Here is a 22,937-nt window from a genome sequence, read left to right on the forward strand (position 1 = left end):
TTGCTTCTGAGTAATATATTCCCTTCTTCCCCGCAAAAAAAAAAGAATTATTCTGAGAAAACATCAGTTCTCCATGTTTCAATTAACCAACCAATTTACAAATTTAGAAAGCATCGTGATTTGTGTCGTACTGCCGTGTACTTGTGTTTGGCAGCTATAGAAGTAAAATGCCTTTTGGACAGAAATCGCTTGACAATTTTCAGCGTTGTTGCACAGGAGAGAATCGCCGCCTGAACACCCTATAATTTGCACATGGAACACAAACAGCCGACGCTATCAAGAAGAAATCGCGCGAAGAGGAGGCCCAATAGGCTACGGCCCACGGATTTCCAGCGAATACGGCCCAAAGTATCGGTCCCAGCAACAAGGCCACGGCCCACGGCCTGTCAACCAGGCCCTCCTAGCACTCACAGACCAAGTGACAAAATGCACAAGGGCACGCCAAATTTACAACACACGACCCGGAATAGAAAACGAGATACTCTCCTGTGTCATCTGGCGCAAGAAAATGAAGAAATCGTTGGTGTAACTCGGAAGAAACGTCTCCATCTTCAGCCACTGGAAAATGACTCGAGACAATCAAAAGAGGCCAAATACGCCAAGACCTACGGCCCCATCTTTTTGGCTTATTCAACGTATTTGCAAACGAAAATCAATTTGTGAATAAACTTTTATATGCGTGTTCTTAGTGTTCTAAAATTAAAAACTGAAAAGTAAACTCTAATGAAAAAAAAATTAAAATCAGCTTTAAATTTAAAACTGAAAATTTAACTTTTAACCTAATAAACATAGACATAAGTGAAACAATAAGGCTGAGCGTCATCTTTTCGGGGAGATAAGGTGGGGTTTGGATACAGGGACTTAACTTTAGTCTCTGTATTTAAACACTAATTTAGAGTATTAAATATAGGCTACTTACAAAACTAATTACATAAATGAAAGCTAATTTGCGAGACAAATTTTTTAAGCCTAATTAATCCATAATTAGAGAATGTTTACTGTACCATCACATAGGCTAATCATGGATTAATTAGACTCAATAGATTCGTCTTGCGAATTAGTCCAAGATTATGGATGGGTTTTATTAATAGTCTACGTTTAATATTTATTATTAGTATCTAAACATCCGATGTGATAGGGACTTAAAAGTTTTTAGTCCCATCTAAACAAGGTCTAAATTTGGTGGCGCAGCGTGTGCGTGCGTGCAATGAAAGGTTCCACATCTCTCTCGAATATTCCACCAACGGCGACAATCCATGGGTAAAAAGCCTAAAGAAACATGACCAAAAATCGTAATCAAACGGTGATTATTCAGCGAAGGACCACACAAAACAAAAGGTGGCGCAACGTGACGACTGGGTGAAAGCTTGACAAGACACGCTACGAGTTCATGGACCTCCCTCGGTAAAAAAAAAAAAATCTAAACAGGATATGACACACATTTCAGTACAATGTATCTGGACAAATGTATATCTATATTCATAGTACTAGATGTGTCACATCCAGTACTAGGTTGGTGTTTTATGGGACGAAGGGAGTAGATCTTTTGCTAAGTGGAGGCTAAATTCTCATCATCAGAGGAGTATACTACTCCATCCGTCCCATAATATAAGGGATAATGGGTGGATGCGACACATCCTAGTAAAATGAATCTGGACAGATGTGTCACATGCACCCATTATCTATTATATTATGGGACGGAGGGAGTAAGGCCTGGTTTAGTTCATAAATTTTTTTTTCTCAAAAACGTCACATCAAATCTTTAAACACATGTATGGAGCATTAAATACAGATAAAAACAAAAACTATTTGCACAATTTGCATGGAATCCGCGAGACGAATCTTTTAAGCCTAATTAGTCCATGATTATCCATAAGTGCTACCGTAACCCACATGTGCTAATGATGGCTTAATTAGACTCAAAAGATTTGTCTCGTGATTTCCAGGCGAGTTATGATATTAGTTTTTCATTCGTATCCAAAAACACCTTCCGACATCTGGTGAAACATCCGATGTGACACTAAAAAAATTTCTTTCCGCAAACTAAAGAGGCCCTAATACGTAGTAGTACCGAAAATAATAAAGACAAGAGTTACACAGCGTCCTCTCATCGTTTCAATATAAAAACTTGTCATCCAGGACGTAAGGACATGTGCTGTTGCAAGCACGGCTACATTTTCGCCCTTCCATTGATTGTGGATGTTCTTGTGGTGGGGGGAGTTCATTGAATTCAATGTTCAACTACTTCATCAAATGAAATGCATTAGGGTGTGTTTAGTTCACACAAAAATTAAAAGTTTAATTAAAATTGGAGCGATGTGATGAAAAAGTTAGAAGTTTGTGTGTGAAAAATTTTTAAATGTGATGAAAAAGTTAAAAGTTTGAAAAAAAAAAGTTTAAAACTAAACTCGGCCTTACCCCGGTGGTCGTGGTTCTTTCCTTGTGTTACTCACTACCAGGGTTTCATTTACCGCCGGGGCCGCGGTTACCGCGCCCTGGCGGTAAGCACGGTTACCGCACGGTAACCGCGGTAACCGTGACAAACCGCGACAAACCGTATAAAATTTATCAAAAATTCAAATTATTTTTCAAATTTATTTGAATTTGACGCGGTTACCGCGGTTTACCCCTTACCGTACCCTGCGGTAAGCGCGGTAACCGCGCGGTTTACCGCGGTAAATGAAACCCTGCTCACTACAGCGTCTACACCCACTCACCAAACAAAACGAAAGAGGTTGTAGAACGGAGATATGGAGATGTGACATTTTTTTTCACTATCTACCATCCATTATTGCGTGATGAACCAACCTATGCAAAGTTGTTAGTGCCCCCACAAGACAGTCTGGTCCAACTACATGTCTGCTCTGATACTCTGTGCCCTTCAATTATAAGGTCCAGTTCATGACTTCATCATGGTCATCTTGGAAACAAATAGGAGTATGACCTTAAAAGGATAAAAAAAAAGTTGGATAATATTCACAAGAATTTCCTATAGATGTAATGAAACCTCTTTACACACCTGAAATATGAAATGTTCAGGCTTGTCATCTAATTTCACTAACAAAAAATCGGTGGTGTCAAAAAAATGGGGGAAATTTACAGAAACGAAAAGGGGGAAAGTCTAGCAATAGGGGTTGGGTCCAAATTCTCTGCTACTACTATTCTGCTCGCCTACACTTGCAGCATGGTCCAAAGGATTCATGATTCCATCTCGAGTTGCCTCCCATTCACGCAACGACGAGAGGAGTCTCGCCTACCGGGTCAGCTCAGGCTGCACAGGCGACAGGATGAGATCACCTCGTTCTCATGTGTTTCTGCAAGAATCTCCAAAGGGTTTGGGACTCGTTGATCGGGTGAGCTTTTTTGTGTCGCGATCAGGCGGCGCCGGGGTGTTGTTGCGGGAAGCGCGGCGTCGGCACGAGCGGGTCGGCGCCTTCCTGCATCTTGTGCAGCCGCTCCGGTATCGTGGGATCGAACAGCCGCGACGTCGGGTTCTCCGCGAAGCACACGTAGTAGCATCCCACGCACGCCTGTGGCAGCGCCATCCCAATCCGTGTCTGCACAACAAAAATTCTCGTGAGCACAACAAAAGAAAAAATTTGCTTCGGTCTAACAAAAAATACCTAGAGATACCGGTAACAAATCATTTCCGATTGTTGGATCTAACAATGTCCATCTTGTCCAGCTAGATCCAACGATCGGAAACGATTTGGTATCGTGAGGTAACGGTATCTCGAGATACTTTTTCACTCGCTCGGAACAAATCTCCGAAAGAAAATGTGTCTAGAGAGGTGGGGCGCGAAGCTGCGGTGCGAACCATGAGGTATCCGACGAAGAAGGCGAGCAGCGAGACGGTGGCGGTGTAGTGCTTGTGCGTGGCGAACGTCCACGACCCCGCGAGCGCGACGCAGAGCGCGCCGCTGGTGACCCCGGTGAGGAAGCACACCGAGCTCGTGATGTCCGAGTCCACCAGCGCCGGCATCCCCTGTAGCCTCTCGAACTGCTCCCACGTGCTCCTCGACGCCTGCACAAACCCCCTCCCGTACGCCGCGATCTGCAAACACCACCACCCATCCGCCATTGTCACCACAAACTTAAACCATGGAGCAACAAGAACGAAGAACGTGTGTCCGTCGAAGCTCACGTGGACGAAGGCCCAGCTGTTGCCGAACTCGAAGATGGCGTTCATGACGTGGAGGCAGCAGTGCGCGCAGGAGAACATGAACTCGTCCTCGCCCTCGAGGAGGTTGAGGCCGCGGGCGACGATGCGGAGCGCCTCGATGGTGGGGACGAACAGCGAGCCGAGGCAGGCGCTGCCGAGGTTGTAGGAGAGCGCGCGCTGGAAGCTGAACTGCACGCTGGACTGCATGCCGCGGAGGTAGTAGAGCGCGATCACCCGGCTCGCCGTCAGGTTCGCCACGTTCCGCATCACCTCCGCCGTCCACATCAAGCTGAGCACCAGGCCGAGGATGGTCAGCCCCGGGAACCGGTAGTTCGCCGCGCCGATCACCGCGACGCACCACACGGAGATCCACACGAACCCGGCCGCCACCATCAGGTAGGCCGGCCCGTTCAGCCCCCGGAACTTGTCCACCGGCTGCACGGCGCGCTCGAACACCCGCGCCGTGAACCCGACGCGGCGCGTCACCCAGCACGCGTACAGCCCCGTCCCGATGGAGAACATCACCATGGCGACGCCGAGCCCTACGGTGGCCGGCATGGAGAAGCACATCAGCATCGCGCCCACCGCCAGCGTGATGCCGAAGCTGGACCACAGGATGACGCCCACCATGGCGCGCGGCCACGCCCGCACCGCCTTCTGCCACGCGAACGCCAGCACGATGCTGAGCGCCACCGCGCCCTCCACCGGAGGCAGCCATTCCCGCAGCAGGCTTCGCTCGCGCTGCGCGTTCCGGGAACGCGGGTGCTGCACGATGTCCTTGACGGCCCTGAACACGAAGAACCCGACGGCGAACGTGGCCGCGGCGAGGTGGACCAGGAACACGCACAGCGTGATGCCATTGGTGTACACGCGCGAATTGAGCGACGCGAACGCCACCTGCCACACTCAAAGTTAATTAATTTACTCAATTACAACCAAATTGGATTAGCATAGGACATTACCTAGCACATGTTCTGCAACCTGAAGCTTAATCTACTACTTAATCTAACGGGCAATAGGTTTTGGTACCTATGGAATAATTGCTATGAAAATCAACTTGTACGGTGAACTGGAGATTCGATTCCAAGCATTAGTGCATTACTCTATTCTAGAGGTATTCTATTAGGGAGGTATTAGAGCTTAAGTTACACATGAGTCATCTAATGAATGAAGGCTATACGTTAGGCTACATTGATTAAGAAATCGTGTCAAACACTACCACCTCTCTTATCTTTTTCTGTCACCGAAAGGCTGAGCAACTTTGGGCTCGCACATAGCTGCACGCGTTGCTGATTTATTCGGTTGTTGCTGAGTGCAAACATTGCTAATCTGCTTGATTGATTGAAAGCATTTCCAACTTGCAAAATACTTCAACTTTCTTTTTACTCAGATACGAGTTATACCACAAAATATATCCAAAACCCAATCAAATCTTTTCAAAGTAAAATAGTAGTACAAGTGGTTTAGAATTGTATAAAACGAGATCAAACTCAACTTTCTGTATCCTCTAAAAACTGTTTCTTGGAACTAGTTAAAAAACCAATTCTGCCATTGTCGTTGCAGCCAAAGTCGCCACATGATCGCAGAAATTTTTATGCCGAAATGTCAAGTGGAGGGGATTGAACTATACAAAAGAGTTGCTTGATTATACCAAACAAAATTATTGACATGTCCACCAACCAGTTTTGTGCTACAAACAGTTGATCTCACTCACACACGCACACACACCCCACATGCGTAGAAAAGACTCAGCCAATCTCACTATTTAAATCAAGAAGATTCAGAGACCACCGAATTTTAAATTCAGCCAAAAAGAAATCAGCAAATTGGGCATTTGTTTAGTTACCTGTGGTGGGGTCTGCATGACGGGCTGGAAAGTCGCCACCTGTGGCGGCGGCTCAACGCCGCCGGAGGCCACGGACATGGGCGGCGGCGGCGCCTGCGTGGTCACCTGCAGCGGCGCCAGCGGCCGCTGCGCCTGCAGCCTCGCCACCGGCGCCCCAGGCGGCTCGTCCACCACGACCACCTTCACCTCCCTCTCCTTCGCCTCCGGCTCCCCCCCTCCTCTGCCCCTCTCCGGCACATCTCCCCGCGGCGGCGCCTGCACGAATCCAACAACGGAGCAACCCCATGAGCAAGAAGAAGCACAGTAGACAGTAGACACTACTCAGAGAGAGAGGAAAGAGCCAAGAACGGCCCGTACGGCGGCGTTGTCGGCGGCGCCCATGTCGTCGTCAGGGCACCGGGGGGAGGAGGAGGTCGACCGCGAGCGCGGCGCGGCGTGGCGTGGCTCCTCCTGGCGTCGGCGTGATGGCGAAGTGTTGTTGGTTGGGATGGTGGTGGAGTGGTGGTGGGGTGTGGACTATGGAGGATTTGGTGGCGAGAGGAGGAGAGAGGGAGGAGGCGGAGGCTAATCTGTGACCGTTGGTGTGGCCTTTTCGCTCGTGCGGCAACTTACGTATTGGTGGCTGCGGTGATGGGGCGTCACAACTCATACAGTCATACGGGACGTGGTGGGCCCGGATCGTCAGTGGGTGGGTCGGTTTGTGATGTCCTCTTCTCCCTTTCGTTCTTGGGACTTGGGAGACGTTTTGTTTGGTGGGAAATTTTGCCAGAGGGTTATTCTCTTTTTAGATTTTTTAAATACAAATGTGGTTATAACGCGCAAATATTCGTCCCTCTATAACTACCTCCGGAAGATTTGAACCGATATATTTTGATATTGATGAAGTCACACCAAACATTTCGTTGCCGTACCACTAAAAAAATTTAACCATAAATACGAGTACCTGCATCAAATCTAAAACTTAAAGTCGAGTGAGGTGTTCTGCCATAAGAGGCTGAGTTCGGGAGTGGGAGCTAGGAACCCTCACTTACAACATGTAAAACAGAGCGACCGTTAGTGCATGATTTATTAGGTATTGGCTAAAATAAACTTGAAAAATAAATTAATATGATTTTTTTAAGAAACTTTCCTATATATATATATTGCAAATACGCACTGTTTAGTACTTTAGAAAGCGTGCGCGTGGAAAACGAGAGAGGTGAGTTGGGAAAGATAGGGGAAGAAAACAACCTAAGTAACATAACCATTTAAGCTAGGCTCATCTCACTTTTTTTTTCACTCCGGCATTGGCATTTTTCTAAGACGTTGGGTAGACATCACAAGTTTTTTAAGGAAAAAGGCATGAGCTCTGACATTCATTTATAGAGGAAAGCAAGCAAAATAAGGAAAGGTAGGCATCACAATGTCTTTTATTTTTCTTGTTTTTGTTTGGATTCTCGATCTTTGGAGTTCTGAATGTATTTTATAGTTTTATTAAGGGTGAAATGATTTGGGCTTTTTGTCGGGCACACGTTGAGCACGCAGCCACGCAGGCACGTACAGAGAGGTTTTTCCTGTTTTTTTTTTTATTTTTTGGGCTGCTTTACAGAGAGGCTTGATTTGCTTGTATGGTATGGTCCGCGTGGACCAGCCATTGTCACCTTTTAAACAAGGGGCCATATCGTATGCAAGGGTCCTCGTACGGTAGCCCCTTTTTGGCATCTTATTTTCACTGAGGGTGATTGTATCATTGCTGTGGTAACTTTGTATTTGACGCGACGATTGATTCCTGCATTTCTTTTTTAACCCGGCAAGAATTAGAGAAAGTTCAGAACATCCTTGTCATAGGGGGGAAAAGGTTAAGATCTGATTAGATACTACTACTAAAAGATTAATAATATGATTATGTCCATGTCGTTTGAGTGGCGTGATCATCGTGACCTTATCCACCTTCTACAGTTTCTTGGTTCTTTCGAGGTGCTAGCATCTCGTTGTTGATAACAGATTAACAGTCAAGGGTCTGAAGAACTCTGAACATGTGCAAAGCATTGCGTTGCAGACTTTGCAGCCCATGTGCTGATGATTTGCATTTCATTCAACGGCATCTGCAAATGTTGCTACAGAGCTGCACTCCCTAGAAGATCCCTCGCAAACCAAGTTTTACTTTGACGTTTTGACCTGACATGTGTGCGATTCGACTGACATGTGCGCGATTCATGTATTGCGAGCTGGTGTGTTTTGATTGAAATTGAAACGATGTGATGGAACAATTGAAAGTTTATATGTGTAGAAAAATTTTGATTTAATAAAAAGTTAAAAATTTGAAGAAAAAGTTGAAAACTAAACCAGAACTAAATTTTGATATGTCGGTTGGTTGGGTTATGTGTCCTTGTTCCTGTGCTGTCTGTGTGTCACCTGGGATGTGATTTTGAAGCTGAACAGATAACTTTCATCTGATTTTTCCTATTGCACCGACTCACTATCGTTTGACCGCCAGATACACGTAAACGAATGAGCAAGTAGAGGAGTAGTATACTCCTAGGTGCTACACACAGCGTTTGCCTTTTCGTTTTCGGAGTGAAAATCACTCATTGATTTGCCGAGAACCGATAAAACCAGTGATCCTCGATCAACGCGATACGAAAACCGGCTAAAAATGACTGTTTTCACGAACTGATGATAAAAAGGTTTCACGAAAACTAACCGGTTTTTTAAAATCCTTTCGGTTTTACGAACCCTGCCTACACGAAGCTTGGACAGTGACACAGATATTCCAGAGTGTGAAACAGCATACACTAGCTAAAAAAAATGGAATCAGGGACGTACATGAAATGCTTTGAGATCCGCGCTAGTCAGGGGATGTCGTAATCCGCTTCCGCTGTCAATTCGAGGCGACTGTAGATTACAAGTGCGTTTAGGACGTAAGACCGGGCAAAAACATCAGGTCCAGCTCACGTCCGACTCATCCGAATTAAAGCCTGACAGCGCCATTTCCAGGATCTTGTCAAGGTTACACTTACACGCGCCTAGGTATGTTTAGAGAGCTTCTTGCTACTGTAACTTCTTTCAGAATTAGAAGCTTCTTCAAATAATATAGATTTTGGTCTAAATTTTAAGAAGTTGTAGTTGTAGAATTCATAAAATGAACTAGAAACCAGAAGCTAAGAAAACTGGCTTTTTTAAATTATCAGAAGCTGGCTACCAAGAAGCTGTTTGAATCTTAAGCTCTCAAAATTTTGCTTCGTGTAGGAAAAGAGCGCTTGGCTGTTGGCTCTCGCAAGTTTCTGCAGCAGATGTGAATTGTCGCTTTCTGCCAAGGCCAACAGAGAATCACAGAGATTATTATCTAAAGAAACAGAGAATCAGGGATAGTAATTGTCGAAACTAGATTTCGGCAATAATAAAAGGGGGTGGCTATCAAGCTTGGAAAGTGTATGGGTTTGGAGACAAAGGATTTATACAGGTTCAGGCCTTCTTATAAAAGAAGTAATACCCTACTCCTGTCCGGGGATGAATCCGCCGAGTGTATTATTGATTGTATGATTCGGGAAAAATCAGCATATGCCCCTAGAGGCGCCCGGACCCCCCTTATATATTGGAAGGAGTCCGGATTACAAAAGATAATCTATATTCCTAACGGAATATGAAGATAAAGGTAAAATACAGTCGTAACCGACTAAGTCTCAGGGTGTTTCCTTGATACACAAGTTAAGAAACAAACCCGAGATACAGATAAGATATTCTATCTACATTAGGTATCCTGTACCCAGTTCGAATACCATCGCCGTGTAGATATGGGATACCCATAATCTCCACAGTAGCCCCCGAGTCCTTTGCAGTCGACCATCGTAACCCTCTCAAAGATGATAATCCGAGTACTTCAAACTCTTCAAGCCAAAATCTGCCGAGTGGACTGTAAAGGGCGAAAAGATAAAGAATATGGTGCATCGAATAGATGCACCTAATTAGGTGTAGCCCCCAACTATGTGATTAGTTAACAAACTAAACATATAGTTGAAAGACAAAATAATAACACTATTGTGCATTACATGACAAAAGCGTACGCGGCGCCTAAATAGGCATGCTAGCCGACTGCTTTTTAGCCACAATAAAAGAAATCCGAGTGGTTTACACTCTAAAAGGTTCACGAATGAACTCACTTGACAGGCATCCGAATAAAAAAACTCTAAAGATTACCCATCAAGTACCATAAAGATTATGGTAATAAATAAGTCAAATAGCCTAGGCCATGACTATTTACCATGAAAACAGGCATATAACACGCCAAGGAAATGACTATAATAAAAACAAGTCATTCCTAGTTAACCCAAACAGCTTTTGTAGCCTAAAAAAGCTTGCAAAAACAGCATAACGCCTTTCTGTCGGACACCTTTTTAACTTGCATTGCAATAATTCCAAAGAATTATATGACCGCATAAAAAGGATTTCATCAGCATTGGGCAACACTGTTGTGTGCATAATATTGCCAAAGCAAAATATGCCTAAGTCCCTAAGGAACACAATGGGCCACGCTGTTAAAAGTATTGGGCTGAAGTACTGTTCAGGCCTAGGCCCATTAGCACCTCCGATACCCTTAACTGAAAAATCCGATATCCAAGCGGCGCTTCGTCTTCCCCGCCGGAACTCTCGCCATTTTCCCCACTCCCTGCTACAGTGCAAAGCTGCGCCGGCGAACTAGGGTTCACAACTCCGGCCAAATCCACCTCCGAAAAGTGCATCAAAATCCTTCCCGTGATCCACCGCCTCAATCCCTCACCTCTCCCAAGCCATCCCTCGAATCAAATCAGCACATTTGAGTGAAACCGATGGCGGAAGAGAGAGAAAGCTTCGAAGGCCAATGGGCGTCGTCCGACGTAACGGAGGAGGATCTTAAGGAGATGGTGGCGCACGGCGTTCTCCCTGCCAAGGAGATCATCGGGTGGCGACCAGCGCACGGTGAGGCTTTCCCGTCTCCGGATACTCATGAGATTGTGGTCTTCTCGCATTTCTTCTACGGCGGCTTTGCTCTTCCGACCTCAAAATTTTTCCGCGGGATCTTGAATTTCTATGGAATCAGCTTGCATCACCTAAACCCGAATTCCATAGTGCATATCGCCAATTTCGTCCATGCTTGTGAAGCCTTTTTGGGGATCAAACCTCACTTTGCCCTATTCCGCCGGATCTTCTTCCTCAAGCCCCAACCAAACAAGAACAAACCGTGTGTAGTCGGGGGGGCAGGATTCCAACTAAGGGGAACTCTGAGCCAAAAATATTTCTCGATGCCCTTCAAGACTTCGAACAAAGGATGGCATGCAAACTGGTTCTATGTTCAGAATCCCGAGCCTGCTCTTCCCGGGTACTCTTGTCTTCCTCCAGTGTACCAAGATACTTGGAACTCTCTTCCAATCGGAGATGAAGCAGTACAAGCCTTGGAGTTGTTGGATCGTATGTTAAATCTTAAAGAACAAGGCTTACAGGGAGAGCAAATCACTCGGCACTTCATCAAATGCCGACTGGCGCCAATCAAGGAAAGATCCCGCACAGCATTCGAGTTCGACGGCAAACATGATCCCAACCGTGAAGAACCAGATTCCCTGGATTTCAAAATCATGAAGGAGAGGATGTATAAAATCTTCTCAAATGCAATTGTAGTCAGCTACTCTCATCAATTGCCAGTTGTGCCATATAATGCATTCAATCCGCCTCCACAGGTATACATCGGAAACCCTCAAACCGTGATCAGAACATAATTTTATCTTCATGCTGAGTTGACTAACTATGGAAGCATCTTGTTCAGGAATATGCATTGATGAAGTCAGATCCACCAGTCACTCAGCGCCGGTCTCCTCGCCAACACACCGCGCAGGGAGGTGGAGGGCTAACGATCAGACCAGATCCGCAACCTCAGACCTCCAAATTGACTGGTCAAACAGGTCCTCGCAAGAGAAAGCTGGTACTCGATGATGATGAAGGCGACGATGATAAATCTGGGGATAAGGGCTTGTCTAATAAACCCCCAAAGCGCACCATGCCCAGGAAAAAATTGGCTGGCCGTGCAATGCCAAAGATCAGAACATCTTCCAGGTATTAGATCTCTCGGTATGATTTCCGCTTCGGCATGTTTTCCGATGAAGATAATGCCAAATACTGAAAGAACACTCTGCAGGAAACCATCTGATATAGATCCATCTGGAAAGGACCCCGATCCTGCCATGACAGAGCAAAATATATCCAAGGACCCCGAGCCGACTGCTGAAAACCAGCCGACCGCTGAAAGCCAGCCGACTGGCGCCCATGCTTCGGGCGATAGGGCCAATCCGAGTGACCTGCCGCCGACTGGAAACCAGTCGGCAACAACTGAAACGGCAACAACTCAAGAGCCCCCGACTGGAAACCAGTCGTACGCAGGCCCTGATCAAGAGATCCCCGAGGTAGAAGCGCAGACGACGACTTCGCAAGGACCAGAAGCTGGTAACGACTCGATAGCTGGGTCTTCAGGTAAAGAACAAAGACCACCTCACGCTCAGCTAGGTACATCTTCAGGTTAGTTGTCTTCTCGAACAATGGTGATTTAAATAACCTCAGTATATCCGTCTAATGTCTTGGAAACACATCAGGACCATCAGGTGATGACGGAGAAGAAATCCCTCGTATAAAGGCGACCGACGACTCTCGTCCTCCTATCTTGATCAAATGGTGGGACGAGAACTCACAAGCCGCCGGCATAGTCATAAACCGTCAAAAAGAAGATGAAGAAGTGTGCCAGCTGAAGAAAGCGCTCGGAGAAGCCACTCGTATTGTAAATGTAAGTCTTCCGAGTGACGGCCTTCGGTAACTTTGTTTTCTTTTTAGCAGGACTGAACCATGATCCATCATGCAGAGAATCCATCTTCGCAATGAGGCCAAGACTACAACTTTGGAAAAGCTGGTTCCTCATTTGGGAACTCTAGAAGCAGTTAGGGACCAGCTGCATGAGACCAGGGAGTGCGCCAAAAAGACAGAGAAAGAGTTAAGGGACCGAATCGCCCAGCTCCAGGATGCAAACTTCGAACTAAGTGGTTCATCAAAAGGTAATCATCCAGATCTGTTCCATTGATTTATGCTGTCATAATTGCATCCTCAATCATCTGGATTTCAAACAGCGCAAGCCGCCAGGATGGAACAGATGGCGAAGCAAATTGAAGCCCTGGAGAGAGACAAGACAGAACTGGCTGCGCAAAGGGACTCGGCCTTGAAGGAAGTCGAAGGTAACGCCAGCTAACAATCTGAGCTTCTCTCCTTATAACGCAACAGATGCTCATCATAAATGTGTTTTGCAGATCGCAAGATCAAATCTCAAGCTCAGTTTGACGTCCTGGTTGGTAAGATCAAGAGGCTTGAAGGAGCAAGGGATAACGTCGCCAATGCCGCTGCACCAATTATCCAAGCTATGTTCTTCAATAATGGTGGTCCGAGTGCACTCGACGCAACCGAAATATTTGACAAGCTGAGTGTTGCTCCGGAAGTATATTTCAAGAATATCAAGAAAGCTGGAAGTATGGGAGCTGGCATGGCCTTGGCGATGACAAAATCCTTGTACCCGAGAATTGAAGTCGACACCATTGATGGATTTGCAGACGGGACAAGTGAAGAAGCTGCCCTTGATCTTATCAGCAGTGCGCAAAATGCGGCTGATAAAATTGCGAGTGATGTTGTAGAACAATTTCGCAATAACGACCTCCAACCGAGTAATGAAGACTCTGATGATGAAAGGACTGATTCTGACTGAGTTTGAATGTAATACATGGAGGCTCAATTTGTACAATACTGGTGTATTTATGCTGTGCTTGATGATTCTTGCGAAGTTTTTGATTTCTTAAAAGTTTTTACTAAGCTTTGTTGAGCCTAAAACCCAAAGAAGCTATTAAAAACTTTCAGTCCTCGCAAACTAAGTAGAAAAACCAAACAAGGCAATGATAAACCAAGTAAGCAAACTGAATTGATAAAAAATCACACTCCATTATTATGATGATAGCCCCCGTCTGACAACTTCAAGGAGAAAACTTGATGTTTGACAGTCAAAATAGGGAAATACAATGAGAAAGTTAAGCGTAGAAACGACGAAGATGTTCAATGTTCCAAGAGTTGTCGACGAGAGTGCCGTCTTCGCGCTTGAGTCGATATGAACCTGGCCGGGTAACTTCAGAGATAATAAATGGCCCTTCCCATAGAGGAGATAACTTGTGCCGATCTCGTGTGGTTTGAATTTTCCGTAAAACCAGGTCGCCGACTAGAAAGGCACGAGATCGAACATTGCGATTATGATAACGTCGCAACCCTTGTAAGTACCGAGCTGACTGAATCAAAGCTGCTTCGCGGACCTCTTCCAGTCGGTGCAAGTCGTCCACTCGGTCTTCTTCATATCGTTCTTCACGGAAATTACGGAAGCGCAAAGATTCGAACTCGACTTCACTCGGCAACATTGCTTCTGCCCCATAGACAAGGAAAAAAGGTGACTGGCCTGTGGCCCGACTGGGCGTAGTACGCAAAGACCAAAGTACTGATGGTAACTGTGACACCCATTTGCCGGCATAGGGTTTAAGCCGGTCAAAAACACGAGCTTTAATCCCTTGAAGTATCATGCCGTTGGCCCTCTCCACCTGTCCATTGCTCATTGGGTGTGCTACTGAGGCATAGCAAATCTTGATTCCAAAATCTTCACAAAAGTCTTTGAAAACTCCGCCGGTGAATTGTGTGCCATTATCAGTGATTATCCGATTGGGCACTCCAAATCTATGCACAATGTTGATGAAGAAGTCTCGAGCATTATCTGCTGTAATCGTGACAACAGGCTTAGCTTCGATCCACTTGGAAAATTTGTCAATGGCCACGAAGAGGTGCGTGTAACCGCCGACTGCCTTTTTAAACGGGCCAACCATGTCGAGCCCCCAAACCGCAAACGGCCAAGACAGCGGGATAGTTTGCAACTCTTGAGCTGGTAAGTGAATTTGTCTGGCGAAAAATTGGCAACCTTCACATGTGCGCACAATTTTGTCGGCGTCGGACACTGCAGTAGGCCAGAAAAAACCCTGCCGGTAAGCTTTGCCGACAATGGTGCGCGCAGCAGCATGGTTTCCGCATATCCCAGAATGTATGTCTTTCAGCAATTGTCTCCCTTCCTCTAAAGATACGCAGCGTTGCAGAATTCCTGAAGGGCTTTTCTTGTATAATTCAGCTTCATGCATAACATAAAGTTTGCTCCGCCTTGAAATCTGCTCGGCTTCATCTTTATCTTGAGGGAGCTCTTGAGAAGTTAAAAATCGTATGAAGGGCTCTCGCCAGTCGGCTTCAACCGTAGCGACATCATGAGTGCCCGCAACTTGAGTGGTATCTTTGTGAGGTACCGTCGGCGTATAAAGGTGTTCGACGAAAACATCAGAGGGCGCCGCCTCACGCTTGGATCCAAAGTTGGCAAGTCTGTCGGCGGCTTCATTGTTGTGTCGAAGGACGTGACTGAGCTCGAGTCCATCGAACTTGTCTTCCAACATGCGTACCTCTTGTCGATATGCCATCATATTGTCATCAAGGCAGGACCACTCTTTCATAACTTGGTTGACAACCAGCTGCGAATCGCCTCGAACTATTAGACGCTTTATCCCTAGGGAAATTGCAATCCGTAGCCCATGAAGGAGCGCCTCATACTCGGCGACGTTGTGAGACGCCGAAAAATGTATCCAAAGCACATAACTTAGTCTTTCTCCAGTCGGGGAAATTAAAACCACTCCAGCTCCAGTGCCCGAAAGTCTTTTTGACCCGTCAAAATGCATGGTCCAGTGCTCTATTTTCTCCACGGGGGTATCCTCTTGGCACTCGGTCCACTCGGCAACAAAATCAGCTAACGCTTGAGACTTGATTGAAGTGCGGGGCTTGAATGATATGTCCAAAGACATCAACTCCAAAGCCCACTTAGCAATCCGCCCATTTGCTTCGCGATTGTGCAGAACATCGCCGAGTGGAAATGATGTGACCACCGTTACCGAGTGACCTTGAAAGTAATGAGACAGCTTCCTGGTAGTAATTAAAATACCATATAACAGCTTCTGAACCTGAGGGTACCTCGTTTTGGAGTCGGTCAGGACCTCGCTGACGAAGTAGATTGGTCGCTGAACTTTCTGGACATGGCCTTCTTCCTCACGCTCGACGACCAAGACTGTGCTCACAACCTGGGGGGTGGCTGATACATACAACAACAACGGCTCCTGCGGGTGTGGTGAAGCTAAGACCGGTGGCTTGGTGAGGAGTTGTTTGAAATCTTCGAAGGCCTTCTGTGCTTCGGGTCCCCACTGGAAGTTATCTGTTTTCTTCAGCAGCTTAAAGAAGGGCATCCCCCGCTCGCCAAGTCTTGAAACAAATCGGCTGAGCGCCGCCATGCAACCAGTCAGCTTCTGAACATCTTTCTGGGTACTTGGCGGTTTCATGTTGAGGATAGCAGTAACTTTCTCCGGGTTGGCCTGGATGCCCCTACGAGACACCATAAAACCAAGCAGCTTCCCTGACGGTACTCCGAAGGTGCACTTTTCAGGGTTTAATTTCATCCTGAAAGCGCGGATGCTCGCGAAGGTTTCTTCTAGATCCAAAATTAAATCATCCTTTTGCTTGGTCTTGACGACTACATCATCCACATAGGCTTCAACGTTGCGGCCGATCTGTGTTGAAAAGCATCTCTGGATCATGCGTTGATAAGTTGCTCCTGCGTTTTTTAATCCGAACGGCATGGTGACGTAGCAGTATGCCCCAAAGGGCGTGATGAATGAAGTCTTCAAGCAGTCGGATTCCTTCAGTCGGATCTGATGATACCCCGAGTAGCAATCCAAAAAACTGAGAAGCTCACAGCCGGCGGTCGAGTCGACTACCTGGTCAATGCGAGGCAACCCAAAAGGATCTTTGGGACAAGACTTGTTGAGGTCGGTATAATCGACACACATGCGCCATTGCCCTGTTTTCTTCCGAACTAGAACCGGGTTTGCCAGCCAGTCGGGATGAAGGACTTCTTTGATGAAGCCTGCTGCTAACAGCTTGGTTAATTCCTCCTTGATCGCGTCCTTCCTGTCTTGTGCGAATCGGCGGAGTCGTTGTTTGATAGGCTTGGCATCTTCTTTGACATGTAAGGAGTGCTCAATCACCTCTCTGGGAATACCGGGTGACGGAGCTCGTGGCTCCTCACCGGGAGACCGCGCAGGCCCCCCTTTGCCAGTTCGGCCGGGGGCTTAGGGTGAAATCTCAAGCTCTCACTCTCTCTGTATGTGGAAATATCGTATGCCAGCCAGAAAACACGAGACACCGACGATCTATACAGGTTCGGGCCGCTGAGAAGCGTAATACCCTACTCCTGTGTTTTGGTGGATCTGCGTATGAATGAGCTACAAGTGTGAGCTGACTTCTCCCCCGTTCTAAGCTCATAATCTGGGAAAGAATCAACCCCCCCCTCTCTATGGGCAAGGTCCTCCTTTTATACTTCAAGGGGATACCACATGCACCCTTCTCTTTCCAAACTGGACTGTTCTTTTTCTCTTGAATGGGCGGAGATCAGCACGGTTGCTGTCCGAATGACGCTCCGATGGGACAGCCCACACCTACCTCCACTTCCGCCGGGGGTGAGCGCGTCGTGGGAACATGGCTGTGCGCTGACGATATGGTCAGTGTCAGACCGGTCACAAATCGGTCATTCTTGTCCACCGCGTGTAATCTTGGCAACGTGCATGTTTGCCCTTCTTCACACAACATCTTGCCTGTAATGGTTAAGATGAAGCCTGGCATATATCGACCGGGTCTAACGTGTCATCTCTAAGAGATAACACGCTTAACGCCGGCTTGAGACGAGTGACTAGAGGCTTTCGTCTTGACGGGATGGGGCATGGCGTGTGTCAGACCGCCAGTCGCCACCTAACCCGTGATCTGACCGGTCTGTGACCGGTCACAGACCGGATAAAAGAGCGTGCTGTACTGCGTTGCATGCAGCGTGACACGCTTGACCAGACTGCAATAAATGCTGTTAGGTGAGCACAGCTGTGCTCACTTATCCCATATACGTGGCGCAGACTTCTTTAAGGGGTCGGGGTGCCTCGGCCCTCGGGGCCGGGGCAAACGCAACCCGACCCCCCCTCGGGGGAAATCAGGAGGAGGGCGGACACCTCACCCTCGGGCCCGACGTCCCCGAAGGTGCCAGGCCACGTGGGCGATTGAGTCTGCCTCAAGCCTCTGGTCATGATACTCCCGGTCCCATATCACCGACAGTAGCCCCCGGCGTTATGCCAGAGCAATTTCCCTTCCCAAGGGAAGCGGTCAGGTGTGACGCCACCCCTAAAGCCTGGTGACAAGTGGGACCGGTCTCCATAGTTGGGCAAAATACCCAACGGTCTTAATCCATGCATATTGGTATTGGTAACTTTGGTTGTCCATAATGGGCGGTCTATTCAAGACTGCCACATCACTTGAGCAGCGCGCGAATCTGGGTGAGCAGATTTGTCTCGCTTGGAGATATGGTGATGGTGCTTTTCTCGGAGCCATCAGAATAGCGTATAGCATCTTCTGGGCCTGAGGGAATCGGGTTTTGGCGTCCCGGAGGGCCTCGCTAACAAAGTAGACGGGCCGCTGCACCTTTCGGCGGGGCCGATCCTCTTCGCTAGGGGCCGCATCTCCAGGGCGCTCTTCATCCGAGAGGCAGCGCGGGGCGCCCTCGGCTTCTGCACCGATATCCTCGGGGTAAGAGGGCGACAGGCGCGGCCTTCCCGCAGTGGCCCCGAGGCTATCCTGAGGGTCGGGGGCGCCTGACACCGTCGGACAAGCAGGCGGAGGGCCAACTCCGGCCGTCGGGGGCCTTGGGCCGCCGTTCGGCTTGGGGGCCTCTCGGACCCTGACTTCTCCCCGTGGGCAGCGCTGGAAGAGTTCCCTTCCGGAACCGAGGACGGCGCACGCGCGCAGGTCCGGGACGCCGCCGACCACATCGTCCACAGCTTCGAGGGTACGGCCCTTCGGCTCGCGTTCGCCCTCGACTTCGACGAGGAGGGCGGTGACGGTGGTGCGGACGACAGCGACGACAAGGCTGGTGACCCGGGCGCGTCGGAGTGAGCCCCCAGGCCCCCGCCAATCTTGAATAACTTTTTCTTTCTTCTTCCGAGGCCTTCGGGCCCCCTTCTTGTATAGACTAATTTAATCTGCAACCAAATAAAGAGGAAATTTCTATGTCAATTCTATTTGTTGTGTGTATGAGACGAGGATGGTCTGTGCCGCGGTCCTTCTGTGTCTTGGCTTGATCAAGGGCTCGTGCCCAGGTCCTAGTCCTCAAATGGCTCGGGTCGGGGCTAGTGCCTGGGGAGATCCACATATCGAGACTGGCCAGGCCGGGAGCGTGGTGACCGAGGGTTATGGGTGACCCGATTGTGGGTTTTTGCCGATTCCCCCCCGGAGTTCACCACGCCCCGGGGCACGGCTCGGTTCTGGGCCCCGTTTGGCGATTTTAGCTGACCGAACCGAGCCCCCGAGGGCAAGGTTGAGTACGAGTGACCTTATTTCAAGTCAAGATTCTTCAAAAGGAAAAAACGGCACAGACACAACCTTTAGGAAATTGAAACTGCTTTTATTGAAATATGGAAGAGAAAAAAGATAAGCCTCCGGCCAACCCTGCACGCCCGGGGGGGTGCGGGGTTGGCCCGAGCCCAAGACCTGACACCCGACCCCCACTGGGGGTAGAAGCGACGAAGGTGTTCGATGTTCCACGGGTTAGGCAGCTCTGTGCCGTCGCCCGTGGCCAGCCGAACGGAGCCCGGCCGGGGGACGCCAATCACTCGATACGGACCCTCCCACATTGGTGAGAGCTTGCTCAATCCAGCACGCGTTTGGACGCGGCGTAGGACGAGGTCGTCGACGCAGAGTGATCGGGCCCGGACGTGGCGCTGATGGTAGCGCCGCAGGCTCTGCGGGTAGCGCGCGGCTCGAAGGGCCGCGCGCCGCCTTCGCTCTTCCAAGTAGCCGAGGTCAGGGAGCGTCGGCTTCCTTCTTTTTGTCGCTCGCAGGCCTCCCCTTTCGGGTGGCCCGCGGAGCGCCCTCGACGGCGAGGACATGACCCTCGTCGCCGGAATGGACCGACCTTTTCTTCCTCCTCCTGTCACGCCGCCCTGTCTGAGCGGCGGATCCGGGGGCGGCCGAAGCTGCCACACCGGAACCGGAGGGGTTCCAGGTCCAGGCCTCCTCCTTACGAGCCACTCGGTCCGCGAGCTGAAAAAGCTCTGCGGTAGTCTGGGGCTCTTTGGAGGCAATCTTTTCGAGCATGCGGTTGTGCCGCACACCCCCCCTGAACGCGTAGATCACCGCGTGTGCAGGGATGCAAGGTATAGTATTGCGGACTTGGCAGAAACGCTGAATGTACGAGCGAAGGGATTCATCATCCCCTCGCTGTACTGCGTGCAAGTCCGCTTCTTCACCTGGGCGTGGATAGGTGCCTTGAAAGTTCATGGTGAACTGCTGGCACAGATCCTCCCAGGAGTGGACCGACGCGGGTGGCAGGTTCATTAGCCAACCCCGCGCCTGTCCCTTCAGGGCCATGGGAAAGAAATTCGCCATGACCCTGTCGTCTCCCCCAGCGGCCTCGATCCCGGTCGTATAGACCTGGAGAAACTCGGTGGGGTTGACACTCCCATCATACTTCTCGGTGATGGTGGGCCGGAACCTTGGGGGCCAACGGACATTCCGAAGACTCGCCACAAAGGCTCTACAGCCAACACCACCAACCGGGGGCACGGAGGGTTGATCCTCACGTCCATGTCGAGGTGACACCCTGGACGAAGAGGCACCCTCCGTTGCGCGGGGAGCACGCCGATCACTACGTCGGCGCTCGATGTCGAGGCGGGCATCCGGCTCTTCATGCTGATCCTCCCGAGTCGGAGGCGCCGACGAGGGAGTGGTAGCCGAATGGCGTGCAGCAGCCGCCGCTCGCCGCGCCCTCCGCCTTGATGACACAGAGCCGGTGGTGGCGGCGCCGGAGGTCCTGGTAGTGGCGGACCGTCCACCAGCACCCAGGCGCTGCTGTGCCGTCATGACCAAGTTGGCCACGTTGTCCAGCCATCGCTGGGCTGGAGACTCCGGGTCAGGGACGACAGGCGGGTGGCGTAGGAGCGCGCCAACGGCCTGAAGCGCGCCCTGTGGCGTGCTGCCGTCGCCGTAGACGAGGAGGCGACGCTCCCCATCTCGCCGTTCTCCTGCACCACCCGCGACTGGCGATGCTGCGGATTTTTCGACTCTCTCGAGCGCCTCCCCCCGCTTGGGACTTTGGCGTGGAGGAGGTGGGGGAGTACGAGCTCGACGGCGCGGGTTTGGCTCCCCGTCGTCGCCGCTCACACTCGGAGAGAGGTCGTGCGCCTTTGCTTGCTCGGCCATTAGGCAGAACAAGGGAAACTTGGCGCACACGGAAGAGTATGAGAGCTCAGAAACCACACGCTGAGCCCCCTACCTGGCGCGCCAGATGACGGAGCTCGTGGCTCCTCACCGGGAGACCGCGCAGGCCCCCCTTTGCCAGTTCGGCCGGGGGCTTAGGGTGAAATCTCAAGCTCTCACTCTCTCTGTATGTGGAAATATCGTATGCCAGCCAGAAAACACGAGACACCGACGATCTATACAGGTTCGGGCCGCTGAGAAGCGTAATACCCTACTCCTGTGTTTTGGTGGATCTGCGTATGAATGAGCTACAAGTGTGAGCTGACTTCTCCCCCGTTCTAAGCTCATAATCTGGGAAAGAATCAACCCCCCCCCCTCTCTATGGGCAAGGTCCTCCTTTTATACTTCAAGGGGATACCACATGCACCCTTCTCTTTCCAAACTGGACTGTTCTTTTTCTCTTGAATGGGCGGAGATCAGCACGGTTGCTGTCCGAATGACGCTCCGATGGGACAGCCCACACCTACCTCCACTTCCGCCGGGGGTGAGCGCGTCGTGGGAACATGGCTGTGCGCTGACGATATGGTCAGTGTCAGACCGGTCACAAATCGGTCATTCTTGTCCACCGCGTGTAATCTTGGCAACGTGCATGTTTGCCCTTCTTCACACAACATCTTGCCTGTAATGGTTAAGATGAAGCCTGGCATATATCGACCGGGTCTAACGTGTCATCTCTAAGAGATAACACGCTTAACGCCGGCTTGAGACGAGTGACTAGAGGCTTTCGTCTTGACGGGATGGGGCATGGCGTGTGTCAGACCGCCAGTCGCCACCTAACCCGTGATCTGACCGGTCTGTGACCGGTCACAGACCGGATAAAAGAGCGTGCTGTACTGCGTTGCATGCAGCGTGACACGCTTGACCAGACTGCAATAAATGCTGTTAGGTGAGCACAGCTGTGCTCACTTATCCCATATACGTGGCGCAGACTTCTTTAAGGGGTCGGGGTGCCTCGGCCCTCGGGGCCGGGGCAAACGCAACCCGACCCCCCCTCGGGGGAAATCAGGAGGAGGGCGGACACCTCACCCTCGGGCCCGACGTCCCCGAAGGTGCCAGGCCACGTGGGCGATTGAGTCTGCCTCAAGCCTCTGGTCATGATACTCCCGGTCCCATATCACCGACACCGGGCATATCCGAAGGTTTCCACGCAAAGATATCTTTATTATTTTGAAGAAAGGTGATGAGCGCGCTTTCCTATTTACAATCTAACTCGGCGCCTATTACAGCAGTTTTGGTAGGATCAGAAGGATCTAAGGGAATCTTCTTAGTCGCGGCTTCGGTTTCCCCACTTTTTGAAATCTTGGCAGCGGGCACTTTTCCTTCGCTCACCGTGGTTGCAGCCAGTCGGATTTCCTCTCGGGCTGACGCCATCTCGCGAGTTTGGGCCATGTCGCAACTCTCCTTGTCGCATGTGACGGCTTGCTTGATGTCGCTCCGTAGGGATAGGACTCCTCGGGGACCAGGCATCTTCATCATCATGTA

General features: G+C 49.6%; 1 protein-coding gene across 1 annotated transcript; it reads right to left on the reverse strand.

The window, feature by feature from the left end:
* Positions 1 to 2,940: 2,940 nt before the first annotated feature.
* On the reverse strand, positions 2,941 to 6,588 carry LOC4344145 (uncharacterized). Its single transcript, XM_015789097.3, has 5 exons — positions 6,366 to 6,588; positions 6,009 to 6,263; positions 4,145 to 5,059; positions 3,818 to 4,054; positions 2,941 to 3,557 (listed from the first exon to the last, which is right to left on the reverse strand). Exons 1-5 carry the CDS (start codon positions 6,387 to 6,389, stop codon positions 3,375 to 3,377), a joined length of 1,614 nt encoding a protein of 537 aa, XP_015644583.1. The 5' UTR covers positions 6,390 to 6,588; the 3' UTR covers positions 2,941 to 3,374.
* Positions 6,589 to 22,937: the final 16,349 nt, after the last annotated feature.

Source organism: Oryza sativa, chromosome 7, assembly GCF_034140825.1.
Source record: "Oryza sativa Japonica Group chromosome 7, ASM3414082v1".
Taxonomy (NCBI): Eukaryota; Viridiplantae; Streptophyta; class Magnoliopsida; order Poales; family Poaceae; genus Oryza; species Oryza sativa.

Bases quoted from the DNA above. Each gene is read 5' to 3' on its own strand.
- LOC4344145 (XM_015789097.3), bottom strand. From the start codon at position 6,389: ATGGGCGCCGCCGACAACGCCGCC. The intron at 5,060-6,008 runs GTAACTAAACAA...TGAGTGTGGCAG, and splicing joins TCATGCAGACCCCACCACAG to GTGGCGTTCGCGTCGCTCAA. The intron at 4,055-4,144 runs GTGAGCTTCGAC...TGGTGTTTGCAG, and splicing joins ACAGCTGGGCCTTCGTCCAC to ATCGCGGCGTACGGGAGGGG.